An 18858-nucleotide genomic window follows, 5' to 3' on the forward strand; every position below is an offset into this window, starting at 1 on the left:
ATCTGTTGGATTTCGATTTCGAGAAGCTCTGTTCGGTTTCGCTGACTCGGATCAATGTCTACGCCTGTTTGGTGTGCGGAAAGTATTTCCAGGGAAGGGGAACCAATACACACGCTTACACGCACTCGGTGGCTGAGTCGCATCACGTGTTTCTTAACTTGTCCACGTTGAAGTTCTATTGCCTGCCGGACAATTACGAGATTATCGATTCTTCGTTGGACGATATTAAGTATGTGCTGAATCCGGTTTTCACCGGTAGGGACATTCGGAACTTGGACAAGGAGGATCAAAAAATGTCCCGTACGGTAGATGGAACTATTTATTCGCCGGGGATTGTTGGAATGAACAATATAAAAGCAAACGACTATTGCAACGTCATTTTGCAGTCTTTGTCCCACGTAAAGCCGATAAGAGATTTCTTCCTAATTGAAAAGAATTATGCCAACATCAAGAGACCGCCGGGTGACACGGCATTCACCCTTGTCCAACGTTTTGGAGAACTTCTCCGCAAGCTGTGGAATCCGAGAAACTTCAAATCCCACGTTTCGCCGCACGAAATGCTGCAGGCCGTCGTTTTGTGGAGCAGTAAGAAGTTCCAAATCACGGAGCAAGGAGATCCGATCGAGTTCCTGTCCTGGTTCCTGCACATTTTGCATAAACAGCTTCGCGGGAACAAACAACCGGATTCGTCGGTGGTCTATCGGACCTTTTTGGGTGAGATGAAGATCTACACCCGAAAGTTGCCTCCCACTGAGCTGGATGATGTTCAGAAGCAGCTGCTGCTGGCTACTGACGAGTATCAGGAAAAAGTTGAGACGTCCACGTTCCTGTACTTGACGTGTGATCTTCCAGCTACTCCGCTGTTTATCGACGAGTTTAGGGAGAACATCATCCCGCAGGTTAATTTGTACCAACTGTTGGCCAAGTTCAACTCGGTTTCCGAAAAGGAGTACAAGACGTATAAGGAAAATTTCCTAAAGCGGTTCGAAATAACCAGATTGCCGAAGTTCATCATTCTATACATTAAGCGTTTCACGAAGAATACTTTCTTCCTGGAGAAGAATCCAACCATTGTGAATTTCCCGGTCAAGTAAGTATCGCGTGGCTGCCATTCTCTCGTCTTCTTAGCGTACCTTCCAACTAGGACATAGTCTATTACTCAGCTTAGAGTTCAGCTATGAGCACTTCCACAGCTATTCATTATCTCTATTTTTTCTTCCAGAAATATCGATTTCGGTGATATCTTGACCGAGGAGAACAAGAAGCAGCACAAATACACCAAGTACAACCTGGTGGCCAACATCGTGCACGATGGGGAACCCAATGCCGGTACCTATCGGTGTCACATTCTGCAGGAAAGTACCAACCAGTGGTACGAAATGCAGGATCTGCATGTGACGAACATTCTGCCGCAAATGATTACTCTGACGGAGGCGTACATTCAAATCTACGAACTGCAGGAGGAAGACGACGATGTGCTTGAGGTGAAGCAATAACATAGCAGTGTTTTGTTTAGGTAAGCAATTCTAGATTACGAGATAGTGTTTTCAAGCGTTATACGTTAAATCTGTGGGGAATAAACCGTTTGTTTGGCAAGATACAAGATATGCTCTTTAGTAGCTAAAATTTGATAGATTTTGTCCATGATGACCACAACAGTCCTTTTATCCGTTTCCATAAAGCAATGTTAAACAGCAACCACGAAAGACTATTACCTTGCCGTAAGCCTCTGCGAGATTCGAAGGGACTCTAAAGTGTCCCTGATATTCGAATTACGTACATCATTCGATCCATCGTGACCTTGATCAATCGAATCAATTTATCAGGGAATCCGTATTCGTGCATAATCTGCAATAGCTGGTCTCGATCAATTGTATCACAACGATTTGAAATCGATGTACAAGTGATATGTGGGCACGTTGTATTCGCGGCAATTTCTGCAACACTTATCGGATAGCGAACATCTGATCCGTTGTAGCGCGTTCATCCATGAATCCAGCATGATATTACCCCACGAATTCTTGCAATCGGTGATACACGGCGGCATATCAAGATTTGGGAGAGTGTTTATCTTGTGGACAACTTTCTGTAGATGGGACACACGATACCTTCCATCTATTCCTGCGGTAATACTTCCTCCTGGCTTGGTAAAGGCTGGGTATGCTGCGCAATTCAGATCCCATTGTGATCCACTAGCCTCTGCCCAGCAACTCCTATCCCTACCTCCACGCGGTACCGGCCGGAAACTATGAGCAACCTTAGGGAAGATCGGGTAACCAACCCCGGTGGGAACTTTGGTCGTAGGCTGACAGGGAAGGGGGGGTTTTTCGGTAAACCTGAGCGTCTGTTCTCCAGGAGGAGCGGCTCACAACAGCGTCTGATCCCCATGTTAGGGGCGGCTGATCTACGTCCGAGTGCCAGGGAAGGACTCTAAGCTCAACTGTGCACTATGGTCCTCCGGAAAGTAGGGGGTTGGTGTCAGGCCCTACGAGCCAGCCGTAAAAAACCATTGTAACGGAAAATCAGCAACAGAATAATACGAACCGAGACCAACGGCAACGACCCCAGCGAACAAAAAGGACTTGCGATTGGAAACTCGGTACGTGGAACTGCCGATCTCTCAACTTCATTGGGAGCACCCGCATACTCGTCGATCTACTGAAGGACCGCGGGTTCGGCATCGTAGCGCTGCAGGAGGTGTATTGGACAGGATCCATGGTGGGAACGTTCAGAGGTAATCATACCATCTACCAGAGCTGCGGCAACACACGCGAGCTGGGAACAGCTTTCATCGTGATGGGTGATATGCAGAGGCGCGTGATCGGTTGGTGGCCGATCGACGAAATAATGTGCAGGTTGAGGATCAAAGGCCGATTCTTCAACTTCAGCATAATAAACGTGCACAGCCCACACTCCGGAAGTACTAATGATAACAAGGACGTATTTTACGCGCAGCTCGAACGCGAGTACGATCGCTGCCCAAGCCACGACGTCAAGATCATCATAGGAGATTTTAACGCTCAGGTAGGCCAGGAGGAGGAATTCAGTAAGTTCAGCGCCCACCAGCAGACGAACGAATACGGCCTACGACTCATTGATTTCGCCGCCTCCAAAAATATGGCCATACGTAGCACCTTTTTCCAACACAGCCTCCCTTATCGTTACACCTGGAGATCACCACAGCAGACGGAATCTCAAATCGACCACGTTCTGATTGACGGACGGCACTTCTCCGACATTATCGACGTCAGGACCTATCGTGGCGCCAACATCGACTCCGACCACTATCTGGTGATGGTCAAACTGCGCCCAAAACTCTCCGTCATCAACAATGTACGGTACCGGCGACCGCCACAGTACAACCTAGAGCGACTGAAGCAATCGGATGTCGCCTCAGCATACGCGCAGTATCTCGAAGCCTGCTACCAAGGTGTAGAATTTTGCAATCAAGTATGCCTTGGTAGACCAAACTTCAAAGAAGTGAAAATTATTTCATTCATTCTTGTACCAGCTCTTGTTAGAAATAGACGTTATATACATTGTTCCCAAGCCTTTTATTGGTTGATCATAACAAAATTTGGCGACGAGATTTTAAGTTCTGGAGAATTTTCAAGCGAGAACATGTCACGGAACAACGGAAATCCGGACGGCGATCAAGCTGGATTCTCGGGAGGAGGAGAAGAAGACGTGTCAGCAGTCTCGATGTCGGAAGTTATGCGTCAGATGGCAATCCAGAACAACCGTCTGATGGCCCTACTCGAACAAGTCACCGGAGGGACACAACCGGCACAACGAAGCGCTCCTGAACACATCATAGAATCTATCTCATCGTCCATCAAAGAATTCCGCTTCGATCCAGAAAACGGATCAACATTCGACCGCTGGTTCTCAAAATACGAAGATCTCTTCAGACAGGACGGCAGAAACCTGGACGACCCGGCGAAGGTGCGGCTATTACTCCGTAGCCTCAGCGTTTCCGTTCACGAGAAATTTTTGAATTATCTCCTGCCGAGCCACCCACGCGATTATACGTTCGATCAAGTTGTGGAGAAGTTGAAGACAATTTTCGGACAACAGAAGTCTATTTTCAGCAAGCGTTACGATTGCCTCCAGCTATCCAAGAATGAAGCGGATGATTTCGTCACCTATGCTGGTATCGTCAACCGGCAGTACGAAGAATTCGAACTACAGAAACTGTCAGTCAACCAATTCAAGAGCCTTTTTTTCATCTGCGGACTGAAATCTGCGAAGGACACGGACGTGAGGACCCGACTTCTATCAAAGCTCGAGTCTGATACAGCCGATACCAACATCGAAGGATTAGTGACCGAATGCCAACGTCTGTCAAACTTGAAGCATGATACGGCGTTGGTCGAGAAGAAGCATTCATCTTCAGCGGTTCAAGCGGTTCGTCAGTTCAAGAAGCAAGGCCAGAAGCAGTCAAAAGCCACAATGCAAGACGGTAACGGTAAGCTTCCTCCATCCCCGTGCTGGCAGTGTGGAGCCATGTACTTTGTGAAAGATTGCCAGTTCTCAAAACATATGTGCAAGCAGTGTGGAAGAATGGGCCATAAGGAAGGGTACTGCAACTGTTCATCGAAAGCTTCAGCATCAACATCCACTGTCGACAAGAAGATCAGCAAAAAGGATAAGAAACTCCAAATGAAGACAATCCAATCTGTGAAGCACATTCGGAGTCGAAGACGTTACGTGACGGTCATCTTCAACGGCATCGAAGCAGAGTTGCAGCTTGACTGTGGCTCGGATATCACGTTGATCTCACAAGAAACCTGGGAGAAGATTGGCAAGCCTGCTATCAAATCCACTCGAATGGAAGCGACTACAGCGTCTGGAGAACCACTGGAACTTCTTGGAGATTTCGCAACGACTGTCAGCATCAGCGATGTTTCTCTGAAGCAGCATTGCTACATTACTTCGGTCGAAGGTCTCAACGTGATCGGTCTGGATTGGATGGACGCATTTGATCTGTGGTCAAAACCGCTCGCTGCCCATTGCAAAAGGGTGAATTTGACGAAGTTTCCCCGCGACGATCAGCACTTCGTTACACGGTTTCCGGAAGTCTTCCAGGACGGATTGGGTCACTGCACGAAAACGAAGATCAGTCTAACCCTGAGACCAGATGTGCAGCCAATTTTCCGGCCAAAACGACCAGTACCATTCCATGCCACTCAAAAAGTCGAAGAGGAACTGGACAGACTCCAAAGCTTGAACATCATAACACCCATCGATTTTTCGGATTTGGCAGCCCCGATCGTTGTCGTCAAGAAGCCTGGCGGAAAGGTCCGTATATGCGCCGATTATTCCACCGGACTCAATGAGGCACTAGAAGCAAACCACTACCCTCTACCAACTCCAGAAGACATTTTCACCAAACTCGCAGGCAAGCGTGTTTTCAGTATTATTGATCTTTCCGACGCCTACCTACAAGTGGAAGTTGATGATGTTTCTAAGAAGCTCCTGACAATCAACACCCATCGTGGATTGTACAGATTCAACCGGCTGGCACCTGGAGTAAAATCAGCACCTGGCGCTTTCCAGCAGCTCATGGCGATGATGATAGCAGATTTGGAAGGAGTTGACGCTTTTCGGGATGACTTCATCGTTCACAGCGAAGACGAAGAAAGCCACTATAGAATCCTCACTGCACTCTTCAAGCGACTTCGTGAATACGGTTTCCGTTTGCGTCTGGAGAAATGCAAGTTCAACCAGGAGGAGATCAAATATCTGGGACTCATTGTCAATGAAAATGGAATCCGACCCGATCCAACGAAGATTGAAGCGATAGTCCACATGCCAGCTCCAACCAACGTCAGCACATTGCGGTCATTCCTTGGCGCCGTGAACTTTTATGGCAAATTTGTACGAGAGATGCACCAACTTCGCCATCCTCTGGACAATCTTTTGAAGAAGGACGCCAAATTCATCTGGAGCAAGGAGTGCCAACAAGCGTTTGCGGACATCAAACGGATTCTACAATCAAACCTGCTTCTCACCCACTACAATCCGGAATTGGACATCATCGTTGCTGGTGACGCGTGCAAGACGGGCATTGGTGCAGTCCTGATGCATCGTTTCCCCGACGGATCCATCAAAGCGGTTTCACATGCATCCAAATCGCTCAATCAAACTGAGCAGAACTACAGTCAGATTGAGAAAGAAGCACTTGCGTTGGTTTTCGCCTGCACAAAATTCCATCGCATGCTTTGGGGTCGACGATTCACGCTGCAAACAGATCACCAGCCGTTATTGAAGATTTTCGGATTCAAGAAGGGAATTCCAGTTCATACCGCCAATCGACTTCAGCGATGGGCACTCACGCTATTGGGTTACGACTTTGGTATCGAGTACGTCTCAACACAAAACTTTGGATACGCTGACGTTTTATCACGCCTCATCAACAACCACGAGAAGCCTGAGCAGGAAGCGGTTATTGCTATGGTCCATATCGAAGCTGATGTCACTTCTGGTCTGCAAGATACGCTATCAAATCTTCCTGTCACATCCGAAGTGGTCCGAGATGCTACATCAAAAGATCCAGTGTTGCAAAAGATAACATCCTACATCAAAAACGGCTGGCCATTGCGCGCTGAAGCTATCTGTGAAGCTGAAGTTAAACCATTCTACACTCACCGAGAATCGTATTCCACGGTTGGCGACTGCGTGATGATGATGGATCGAGTGGTTGTTCCAAAATGCCTTCAAAAGCGTATCCTGAAGCGAATTCATCAAGGTCATCCTGGAATCGAGAGATCAAAGGCGATTGCCCGAGGGATTGTTTTCTGGCCAAGAATCGATTCTGACATTGCTGACTACGTACGCCGATGTTCAAATTGTGCCAGCGCTGCCAAGTCTCCACCCCAAGCGGAACCTCAACCCTGGCCGAGAGCAAATGGTCCATGGCAACGTCTTCATCTGGATTTTGCTGGTCCCTTGGAAGGATATCATTACCTGGTTGTGGTGGACTCTTATAGCAAATGGCCAGAAATTCTGCAGACGCGATCACCAACAAGCTCAACAACAATTTCCTTTCTTCGTGAATGTTTTGCTCGATTCGGTATACCAACGGTGGTTGTAACAGACAATGGAAGCCAATTCGTAAGTGCTGAATTCAGGACATTTTGCGAAGAACTAGGAGTCGTTCATTTGCGCACCGCACCATATCATCCGCAATCTAACGGGCAGGCGGAACGGTTTGTAGATACCCTCAAGCGCTCCTTGAAGAAAATTATTGGGGGAGGAGAAACGTCGACTTCAACTGCTCTTCAAACGTTCCTGCACATCTACAGATCAACACCATCCGCCGTTCTGGACGGAGAATCACCCGATGAAAGAATGCTCGGACGTTCTATGAGGACTACTCTGGATCTCCTACGACCTACTTCCCAGTTTGTCGGTCTGAAACCGAAGCTCAACCGTGAATTTGAAGCTGGATCGTCTGTGTACGCCAAAGTTTATTCAAGCAAGGATCTCTGGAAGTGGATGCCAGGTGTTGTCCTCGAAAGGATCGGAAACGTGAATTACAATATCCTCTTGGATCATCAAATCGGCCGGCGAAAGGTACTCCGATCTCATATTGACCAGATAAAGAATCGTTCCAACGATGAACCTGTGGTTTCAAAGGAATCAATGCCATTGAGTATTCTCATGCAAGATTTTGGTCTCCAGCGACAAGCAGTTCCAGAACAACATTACCGTATGTTAATTGGTGGAAATCCTGCATGTGCCGTCCCTGTTCAACAAACGACCGAAAATGTACAGCAACAAGAACTTCCTGGTCCAATACAACATGCAGAGGTATCAGTAGAGGATAGCAACAGCGATGCCGATGAAGATACTGATGAAACACTTCTAGCGGATTTTCAACAAAGGCCATCTTCATGTTCAACACCAAGGCAGCAGCAGTTAGAGTCAGGTCAACGCCCATTGCGAACGGTGCGGCCACCGAGGAGGTTCGAGCAGTACATCCGTTATTAACCTAAAAGGGGAGATGCTACCAAGGTGTAGAATTTTGCAATCAAGTATGCCTTGGTAGACCAAACTTCAAAGAAGTGAAAATTATTTCATTCATTCTTGTACCAGCTCTTGTTAGAAATAGACGTTATATACATTGTTCCCAAGCCTTTTATTGGTTGATCATAACAAAGCCGCGTTGCCTGACGAGGGCGAGCTGGATGAGGCCCCTCTAGAGGACTGCTGGAGTACAGTGAAAGCAGCCATCAACGACGCAGCCGAGAGCACCATCGGGTACGTGGAACGGAATCGACAGAACGAATGGTTCGACGAAGATTGCAGAACGGTTTTGGAGGAGAAGAATGCAGCGAGGGCGGTAATGCTGCAGCAAGGGACTCGACAGAACGTGGAACGTTACAAACAGAAGCTGAAACAGCAGACCCGCCTCTTTCGGGAGAAAAAGCGCCGCCTTGAAGAAGCGGAGTGTGAAGAAATGGAACTGCTGTGCCGTTCCCAAGAAACACGGAAGTTCTACCAGAAACTCAACGCATCCCGCAACGGCTTCGTGCCGCGAGCCGAAATATGCAGGGATAAATACGGAGGCCTTTTGACGGACGGACGTGAGGTGATTGAAAGGTGGAAGCAGCACTTCGATCAGCACCTGAACGGCGTGGAGAACGTAGGCACGGGAGCCCACGGCAACGGAGGAAACGACGACGCCAGTGCAGCGGAGGACGGAAATGAACCAACTCCCACGCTGAGGGAAGTTAAGGATGCCATTCACCAGCTCAAAACCAACAAAGCAGCTGGTAAGGATGGTATCGCAGCTGAACTCATCAAGATGGGCCCAGAAAAGTTGGCTGATAGTCAGGATCTGGGAAACCGAACAGCCACCGGAGGAGTGGAAGGAAGGGGTAATCTGCCCCATTCACAAGAAAGGCGACCTTTTGGAATGTGAGAACTTCAGGGCGATCACTATTTTGAATGCTGCCTACAAAGTGCTATCCCAGATCATCTTGCGTCGTCTGTCACCTAAAACGAATGAGTTCATGGGAAGTTATCAGGCTGGCTTCATCGACGGCCAGTCGACAACGGACCAGATCTTTACCGTACGGCAAATCCTCCAGAAATGCTGTGAATACCAGGTCCCAACGCATCACCTGTTCATCGACTTCAAAGCGGCATACGACAGTATCGACCGCGCAGAGCTATGGAGAATCATGGACGAAAACGGTTTTCCTGGGAAGCTGACTAGACTGATTAAAGCAACGATGGACGGTGTCCAAAACTGCGTAAGGGTTTCGGGTGAACTATTCGAATCTCGCCGGGGACTGCGACAAGGTTATGGACTCTCATGCCTACTCTTCAACATCGCTCTGGAAGGTGTGATGCGACGAGCCGGGCTCAACAGCCGGGGAACGATTTTCACAAAATCCGGTCAATTTGTGTGCTTTGCGGACGACATGGACATTATTGCCAGAACATTCGGAACGGTGGCAGAGCTGTACACCCGCCTGAAACGCGAAGCAGCAAAGGTCGGACTGATGGTGAATGCCTCAAAAACAAAGTACATGCTGGTAGGCGGAACCGAACACGACCGGATCCGTCTGGGTAGTAATGTTACGATAGACGGGGATACTTTCGAGGTGGTGGAGGATCCTTACTGACGGTTGACAACAACGTGAGCCGTGAAATTCGGAGGCGCATCATCAGCGGAAGTCGGGCTTACTACGGGCTCCAGAAGAAACTGCGGTCGAAAAAGATTCACCCGCGCACCAAATGCACCATGTACAAAACGCTAATAAGACCGGTAATCCTCTACGGGCACGAGACATGGACCATGCTCGAGGAGGACCTGCAAACACTCGGAGTTTTCGAGCGACGCGTGCTAAGGACGATCTTCGGCGGTGTGCAGGAGAACGGTGTGTGGCGGAGAAGAATGAATCACGAGCTCGTGGCACTTTACGGCGAACCCAGCATCCAGAAGGTGGCCAAAGCCGGAAGGATACGGTGGGCAGGGCATGTTGCAAGAATGCCGGACAACAACCCTGCAAAGCTGGTGTTTGCAACTGATCCGGTTGGCACAAGAAGGCGTGGAGCGCAGAGAGCACTATGGGCGGACCAGGTGGAGCGTGATCTGGCGAATGTTGGGCGTGACCGACGTTGGAGAGCTGCAGCTGCAAATCGAGTATTGTGGATTTAGCACCAAATTGGTGTCGGAAGTAACTTCATTGACTGCCGCTGCCTTTCCTATGCGTTAAACATAACGTCAGAAGTAGTGCGCTGTAGTAAATCTGATTCTCTATACAGCGCACTACTTCCGACGTTATGTTTAACGCATAGGAAAGGTAGAGGAAATCAATGAAGTTACTTCCGACACCAATTTAGTGCTAAATCCACAATATTATGGCGGCAGGGTCCTAAATTGAAGACGAAATCTCGCTATTATTGAATTATACGATCAAACATGGTATTTTGGTATTGTGCTTTACTCGAACTCGAAAAACGAAGGAATAATGAGAAAATTCGATATAAGGAAAATGGTAAATAGTTCTAGTTTGATATTTAAGGTCGACTTTGACGTGATGGGAATCGACATTTTCGCAGTGGGGATTGAAAAATGTTCCTATCTAACATACACAGTGAAAAAAAAAATCACTCAAAGTATGTATGCTAGGGGCAGGACAAAAGATTCAAAAATTAGGAATTATAAATTTACAACCAAGGCCAATGCAAATTTCAAAAAATGAGTGAATATGTACTCTTGGACCATATTTTATAAATTTAAACAAGAATTTAAATACGACTTTTGTAGCCTATTGGGGTTTGCATACCTGAGTTTGGTATTCTAGAGTTATTTTCTCTTGCTCCGGTTTGGATGTCCGAAGTGATTGAAAATTTGCATCTAGGCATGAACGGCACTACGATGAACGTCTGAAGACACAACAATAGGAACAGAAAAAAAATGTAGTGATCGTATAGGTAATTTATTTAATTCGGAAAAGTCCGCAGAAACACCCTAACGTAGTTATTCTCTTTTTCATTAGGAAATTCTACATGAAAGGCACGGATAAATAATACGCACTTTTATAATATTTATAAATATCTCTATATTTGTTTTGCTAACACAACATAATTATGCATATTTTAATGAATTTGAGAAAATATACGCAAATCTGTGTTTTTTTCTTCCAATATATGTATAAACTATATATACTCAGTTCACTACGCTATCAGTTCCAAACATGTCCTTCGACGTTATCCAGAATAAAAATTTTGATTTCTCTTTCACTCGTTTCGGAGTATTTCTCAAAGAAGTGACTCCCTCTTACCTTGCACAGGTACACTTTCACTGATTCTTCTGTATTATTTAGTTGCGCTAGCTTTGCGCCTTCAACCGCCAATAATGCATACGAAGGCTCTTATTACACATGATTCTACCTGACTTATTCGGTATTTAAGTAAACGGTTTGACTTAAACTTAGGTGCTAATTTGTTTGATCGTGTGAATTCCTACTAATACTTGCATAACTTGCATGTTTCATAATAATGCTTCTTACTGGAAAGTATTACTAAAAGTAGTTTCTACAAAACCGGTTTTTAATTTTTCATTCCAATAGGTATGTAAGTATATAAATACCTTCAATATGCAGACTTTGGGAGAGACTTTCTATCAATTGTTTGGCTTTTCGGGAGAGCCGTGCACATTATTTTATATATTTTCTGATAGCAAAATTGTATCCGTACTCTTTGTGTTTTTTTTTCTGTAATCAGTCAATAAGATCTGTAACAATGGATGCTGTTGCATTAAATCCACGTTCTGAGTCCATCGGTGGCTTTAAACACGTAGAAAACAGACTACAAGATAGTCGATGTTTTCTTACGTTTCTCTTACATCATTTGTAATTCAAAAATTTTACAAGAATGAATGCGCAATAAAGTTAACTAAATTTTTTGATCGCACAAATTAATTTGCACAATAACCTACGTTTTTTTTGAGAAATTATGTAACATTTTTGAATAAAAAATCATCATCGAAAGCAGCAAGAACAAATACTTCCGATGTAATGATAATAACATGCATCTGCGTCACCTAGATACTACATATTTTCAAATTTTGTTGAAATCATTACCCTCAGTCGTCACTGTCCATGTGGGACCCACCGGAACCGACCGGGATCGCACTGGCCGCATAGTTCCGGACCAGATTGGAGAACGAGGTCGCTCCGTCATTGGTTTGCAGGATGTACATCAGCACGCTTTCGATCTGCACCTGCCCGATCAGGGTGCTGAAGAAGAGATCCTCGAGGTCCTTTTTCGAATTTAAGGCACGCAGCGTTGGCAACTTCATCAGTATCGTCACCAACCGTTGTTCCAGATTATGCCGCTGCTGTCGCTGCTGCTGGTGGTGGCTGGATTCGTAGTAGTCGTCATCGTCATCCTGGCCACCGCGGATGTTCTCCTCGCTCCGGCTTGCCATCAGTCGGGTGTGCTTCTGTTTGTAGTAGTCCCGGAAGCTGCCAAGTACCATGTCTTGGATTTTGGCTAGGTGCTGATTCTTGACGTTGTCCTGGAGGATGTTGTCTGGAATGGAAGAAGCTTTGAGTTATGGAAACCAAGGTTGCAACCATTCATTTGCAAAGATTTACATTCATTTGCTATTATCTCAGTTCAGAAGCATGCTATCGAAAAACAATGTATGGATGAATTTAACCTTGTAGTTTTATCTGAAAGTTTGCCGAATAACATTGGGGTCGCACACGCATTCCAAAGTCGTGAGCGAGCTGTGAAGGCAACTTTCCACAGCGTGAATGAAATTTACATTCACCCCGTGGAGAGTTGCCTTCACAGCTCGCTCACGACTTTGGTATACGTTTGCGACCCCAATGTTATTCGGCAAACTTTCAGATAAAACTACAAGGTTAAATTCATCCTTACATTGTTTTCCGATAGCATGCTTCTGAACTGAGATAATAGCAAATGAATGTAAATCTTTGCAAATGAATGGTTGCAACCTTGATGGAAACCTTACGAGTTGCTGATCCTAATACCTACCTGGATTGAAGATACAGAGCAATCGCATGTAGGCGAACTCTTGATCGGTGAGGTTCAGTTTTTGGACGTCGGAAACAAACTCCTGGATGAGCAGGATGTACTTGGTCAGGTAATTGATGACGTCGCTGCCGTACTTTTTGTTTAGAATCAGGTTCTTCATGTACTGGATCAGAGCCAGCATGACGGTGTTGAAGGCTAGCTGACCGCTACTTTGGGCCAGACCGATCATAAATAGCTCAGGCCAGGTTTGGCGCATCAGCTCCGACTGGAAGGAATCGCTGGAAAATATTTAAAATTAGTTGAGTCTTGATTTTTCTTCTGTCAACGTCTCAACTGGAGCAGTATTTTATTTTTCAGTTTCTCAGTTAAGTATTTTATAAGCTCCTTTGAAGTTATTAACAGAGAATGTTCTATCTCAATCAGTGCTTAAAAAATTCATTTCGTCATATCTAAATTCAACCACCTACAGCTCATTTTAGAAGCTGAACCTGAAGATACGGTATATGAAAAACTTGTGCGACTAGACCAGTTCTGCAAGAAAGTCACGGAAAAACCGCTATTATTCGAATATTTAAGGTAAATGTCACGGACTACCTTTACCAAATGATATTCACCGTGAATATCATTGGGATTTTCCGAAGGTAGTCCGTGACATTTACCTTAAATATTCCAAAAATAGCGGGTTTTCCGTGACTTTCTTGTAGAACTGGTCTAGCCTGGTTTAGATATGACGAAATGAATTTTTCAGCACTGATCTCAATAATTGACTATTTTGCATTTTGTTATCTCGTAGCAGATACTATTTTTCTATTGCAAAAAGATTCTGGGCCACCAGGAATCAAACTTGCCATTTCAAGCCTAACTTTACCAAACACCGTATGTAACATATGTAAACAAAAAAGAGATTTTCACATGAGCCGCTGAATTTCGTTAAGCCCTACTTGTATCACTCACCTTTGGGGATGATTTGTAAAAAAAAACCGGATTTTTCACGTTTCTGAAATGCTCAACGTTTGAGTTGCTATGGGAACAGTGAACTTCCCCTTCGATTTTCTCCATTCGTGAATTTTGTTAGATACGGTGTTTGATAAAGTTAGGCTTGATTTTTAGTATGGTCTTACCCACGTGTTTACCACTTCGGCTATATGGACTCCATATTTTGGAAACCAGGAAAATATGTGTGGTAGGGTCTTGTACACACTCAGTTGAGCTCGGCTAATTTCCATTCTTTTTCCGAGATCCGCACAGCCGATTGCTCGGTAACCTAAATTTAACTGAAATATCGGCAAAAAATCAATTTTATTCGTAGCAGCACCTATGGGTGCCGCTGGCATCAAACTTCAAACGTCAAGTATTTATCCGAGATTCAGTAAATGAACTTTAGCCGAAATTTGCACAGCCGATCTCGGCATTCTGTTTTAAGTGTGTATCTATTTTGGACACTTGCCGCTATAACTAAGTCAATTTCATACCAATTGATTTAAATTTTTGTATAGGGTCAAACACTGTAAGTGTCTAACCGTGCGTCAAAAAAAAGTTATTAGGTATAAAATTGACTTGGGTATAGTGGCAAGTACTCAAATTAGCTACATCCGCCCGAATGGTACAATACTCTATTTTTATTCATACTAGTTTTTAATTTGATATATTCATAATAATCGTTGGACCAAGACAATTTCCTGTTGAAGGCCTCGATGAGACCAGAGCTCTGAATTTCCAAGGAAAAGTAGTAACTCTGGAAAAGAGAAGAAGTAACCAAGAAAAAGAGTAACTCTAGAATTAAACCTTTGAGTATTTCTCGGTGGAACTCCTGGAATAACTCGCAGGGGAAATCTTGGAGGAGTTTCCGAATTATTAGAAACTTAGATTACTCAATGAAACTATGAAAAAGAAATTGCTGGTAGTATTTCTAAAAGAATTCCATGACGAATTACCGGCGGTATTACTGAAGAAATCCCCGCCAGAACTCCTGGAAAAATTTTCATCGAAACTTCTGGAAGTGGTCCCAGCGATGGTGTTCCTGGTAGAGTTCCTGAACTACTGTCAAATCTTCTTCTAGGAGTAGATTTCTTCACATAATTCCTAGGAATATTTCCATAAAATCCAAAAACGAACTCTTGGAATAAATCCCAGATGAACTTCTGGTAGAATTGTTGGAGGAAGTTATAGATTCTGGACGAAACTATTAAAAACAAAAAAAAAGTCTGTGGTATTTCTATGGATAATATATGACAAATTTTTGCATGAATTTCCGGAGAATTTCCCAGACATCATCAGTGAAAACCTAGAAGAATCTTTCTTTGTTGGGACTTCTGAGGAATTTTCATTGGTACTTCTGAAACAAATGCCCGGCTAAGCATCTAGAAGAATTCTCGGCAAACTTCTGGAGGAAGTATTGGTGGGATTTCTAGAGAAATTTCCGGTGGAATTTCCAGAACAACTCCAGCAAGAATTTACAGTGGTATTCCTGAAAGATTTCCTGTTTTAGCTCCGGGAAGAATGCTTGGCAGAACTCCTGGAAGTGTTCTTAGTGAAGCTTCTGGTGTTTCTTGGAGAGTTCCTGAAACAGCTATTTTTGAATCTTTGAAGATTTCTTCACATAACTCCTAGGAAAATTTCCTACGCAGCCGTGAGGAACAATTACTGAAGCAACTTCTAGAAGAGGGCCCGTAGAATCCACGAATGAGATTCCTAAAGAATCGCCTGAGAAAGTTCTGGAAGAGTTCGCAGAAGAGCTTCCGGAAGAATTCTGAAAAAAAAAACTTTCGGAAAAGTTCCTGGAGAAGAATTTTGAAGATTTTCTGAAGAAACTTCTGGAAGAGATCACGGAGAAACTACCGAAACAATTCCCGGAGGAAGTTTTGAAACATCTTCCGAGGGAGCTTCTGGATAATTTCCCAAAAAACGTTCTGAAGAGTCCCAGGGGGAACTCCTTTGAAAATTCTAAACTGCTGAAAAAAAAAATCCCCAAAAGAACTATCGGAAAAACTCTCTCAGGAGTTTTTGGAATTAATTCTACAGAAACTTCCGGAAGAATTTTCGGAGCACCTCTCGAACGCGCTTTTGCATAAATTTTTGGGGAACTTCCCAGCCATTATCATCGTAAACCTAGAGAAATCTTTGTTGGGATTCATAAGTCTCGGCGAACTTTTGGAGGAATTATTGGTGAAACTTTTAGAGAAATTCCCGGTGGAACTTCTGCATGAAGAATTTATGGCGGTATTCCTGAAGGAATTCCTGTTGGAACTTCTGGAAGAATTCTCGACGTAACTCCTGGCAGTATTCCCAGTGAACTTCCTAAAGAATCATTTGAGAAAGTTCTGGAACTCCTGAAAGTGTTTCCAGTGAAACTTCTGGTGTTCTAAGAGTGTGATTCGGCTTTTACAATCAACAAACTTGTAACGACTACTTTTAAATCTTTGCCGACGTCTCGATTCGGGAAAAAGGTCCACTCTTCAGGGCTTGATTTTAAATCAACAAGTGTTTTAATTTTGCTAATTTTAAAATGTCGGATTTAAAAGGGTTAATCCTCCTCCACTGAGGCATTGATCTGGATGATTTAACCTCTGCTTCTTTGAAACTTCTACAAAATTTCCATACAGAACTTCTGGGAAAATTTACTAAGCAACTGCAAGGAACAATTCCCGAAGCAATTTCTGAAAGAGGTGCCGTAATATCCTTGAACGATCTTCCAGAAGAATTCCCAAAAGACGTTCTGAAAGAATTTCCATAAGTGCTTCCGGAAGAATTCCCAAGGGTACTTCTAGAAGATTTACTGAAGAACTACTGGAAGAATTACCGGAGGAACTTCCGGAAAGAGTTTCGGAAGAACTTCTGGAAGAGTTTCCGAAGGAACTCCTGATTTTGCCACAAAAGATCTAAATACTGGTCGCAGTGGCTCACCCGAACAGAAAAAAAAACTCCTGGTTGAATTCACAGAAAATCTATCAAATTAAAAGTTTACCCCGGTAGTTTGACAGCAATCATTGTCGAATTAGCGGGATAATACAGTACCTCTAGTTGCAGGCTTCTTGGGGGAACGTATAGATTCTGGAAGATTTATCAGAAAATCTTCGGGAAGAATATCCGAAAGAACTTTCAAATGAGCTTTTGGAAAAAAAATTTGAGGTATTTCCGCGAAGAACTTTTGGAAAGATTTTGAGAGATTCAGATGGAGATCCAAAGATACAGTCAGAAGAGTTTCCTGAGGAACTTCCGGAATTCTTGAATTGCCTAATGTGGAAAAGATGTCGGGAACGAATTTCCCATGGAATTCCTGATCAAATTTTACGGGGAGGTCCTGGACAGTTCTTGGAAGAACTCCTGGTAAAATTCCTAAAGCTACTGCATGAAACACTTTACAAAAAAATGTGGAAGAAATCCCAGAGGAACCTTTGAGGAGTTTCTGAAGATAATTCGGGAAGAATTTCTCGAGAAACTTTTGACAGAACTCCAGAAGAAACCTCTCTAATAATTTCTGGAACTCCTAGAGGAATTCCAGGTGGACCTTCTAGAGGAATTCCCGCTGAAACAATTAGTGCATAATTGATAAAAATCTTAGAAGCCTTCCCGGTGGAACTCGTATTGGACATCTATGGACAAAAATAGTGCCGGAGCTCCTGCACCAATTGCAGACGAAATGTTCAGATGAATTTCTTGAGAAACTAGTTATTGGAATTCCTGGTGAAACTCCAACGGGAACTCCTAAAACTATTACTTGGCGAGAATTTTCGTTGAATCTTTGGAATTCACTACGCAGGGTGTCGACTACCTGAAAAAACCTGGAAAGTTAGGGAATGTCAGGGAATTTATTTTTGGACCTGGAAAATCAGGGAAAGTCAGGGAATTTTGTTGATGGTCAGGGAAAATTTTTCACGATAATCATAAAACGATGTATTCAAGTTATACAACATGTTACGGAATTTGAAAAACTTACTAAATTGTTTCTTCAAACTGTAACGTCGATGATTCTGATTTACGATCAAATCAATGTATTGACTTCATCCTGATGCTTGTAGCATTCAGTAAACGTAATGCTATTCTGAATTTTATCATGATGCCTTATTAACAAAGTCCAATTAATAAGCTAAAAATTAAAAGTGCATGACACTATACTCAATGTAATGTTGGGCGAATTTTTGGTCCATTCTTTGGTGATATTGTTTTGAGATGCCTCACTCCTGCATCTTGATGGGTTTCTAATAAATTTATTGGTGGGTAAAGTCTTGCGATGCCCAGAAGTTTGTTGTTCAGACCACTAACTAGTGATTTTTATTACTTTCTGGAGATATCTTTGTTGAAACTTGAGCAATAATCCCAGGAAAATTTTCCCGAGATGATTGCGTAGTATTTCGTCTGACGCATTCTAGATCTACGCTCCCAGGTCTGGTCTGCCTCTTCAACTTAGTGTTCTTTAAGCACTTCTAAAAGCATTAAAACCTTATGCACTAGAGAACTGGATACCCAAGTTACTTCACACCTTTTTAATACATTTTTAACTCATGGTGATATCTAAACCCTAAAAAAATCTAAAATATTTTACCCAGATCCTTGAACTAATCTTCTTTGACAAAACTTAAATACAATTTCCAGTGAATTTTTTAAAACTATTTAGCAAACTTTCCTTGACAAATTCTTACCAGACTTTTCGCATGTCTTTCACAAATTTCCACAATTTTTATTTTGTATCCAAACGCCATCTTTAATGGTCTCCTGGCATAGTCCTCACAGGATTCAAATGATTTTTTTTTCAGATTACTCGTGACATTATTTGGTGACATCGTGAAACAGTATTCTTTAGAGTTTTTTTCTTTCAAGATTCATAATAGTTTT

General features: G+C 43.7%; 3 protein-coding genes across 7 annotated transcripts in view; 2 read left to right on the plus strand and 1 right to left on the minus strand.

Moving 5' to 3' along the window:
• LOC109407535 (ubiquitin carboxyl-terminal hydrolase 39) lies at positions 1–1603 on the plus strand (the record flags this gene model as incomplete). The annotated part of the gene is given in 2 exon segments (XM_062855001.1): positions 1–1090; positions 1223–1603. Coding segments are annotated over 2 exon segments (1364 nt in total), but the record flags the coding sequence as incomplete, so codon positions are not given.
• Positions 1604–3621: 2018 nt separating this feature from the next.
• LOC134286143 (uncharacterized protein K02A2.6-like) lies at positions 3622–12520 on the plus strand. The gene is made up of 3 exons (XM_062847714.1): positions 3622–7507; positions 12111–12280; positions 12350–12520. Exons 1-3 carry the CDS (start codon positions 3622–3624, stop codon positions 12518–12520), a joined length of 4227 nt encoding a protein of 1408 aa, XP_062703698.1.
• Positions 10940–18858, minus strand: part of LOC115253476 (nuclear hormone receptor HR78) — a 51514-nt gene continuing 43595 nt past the window's right edge. For all 5 annotated transcript variants that reach the window (XM_062850169.1, XM_062850170.1, XM_062850167.1 and 2 more), the window contains exons 4-5: positions 13027–13304; positions 10940–12555 (exon numbers count right to left, since the gene is read on the minus strand). In XM_062850169.1, the coding sequence (XP_062706153.1) occupies positions 12107–12555; positions 13027–13304 (727 nt within the window). In that variant the 3' untranslated portion in view covers positions 10940–12106. The remainder of the gene's footprint in view (positions 12556–13026; positions 13305–18858) is intronic.

Source organism: Aedes albopictus, chromosome 2 (genome assembly GCF_035046485.1).
Source record: "Aedes albopictus strain Foshan chromosome 2, AalbF5, whole genome shotgun sequence".
NCBI classification, from domain to species: domain Eukaryota; kingdom Metazoa; phylum Arthropoda; class Insecta; order Diptera; family Culicidae; genus Aedes; species Aedes albopictus.

Excerpts from the sequence above, each read along its gene's own strand:
- LOC134286143 (XM_062847714.1), top strand. The coding sequence starts at position 3,622 with ATGTCACGGAACAACGGAAATCCGGACGGCGATCAAGCTGGATTCTCG. Across the intron at positions 7,508-12,110 it reads TCTCTGGAAGTGGATGCCAG|TCGTCACTGTCCATGTGGGA; the intron begins GTGTTGTCCTCG and ends CATTACCCTCAG. Across the intron at positions 12,281-12,349 it reads CTGAAGAAGAGATCCTCGAG|ATTATGCCGCTGCTGTCGCT; the intron begins GTCCTTTTTCGA and ends CCGTTGTTCCAG.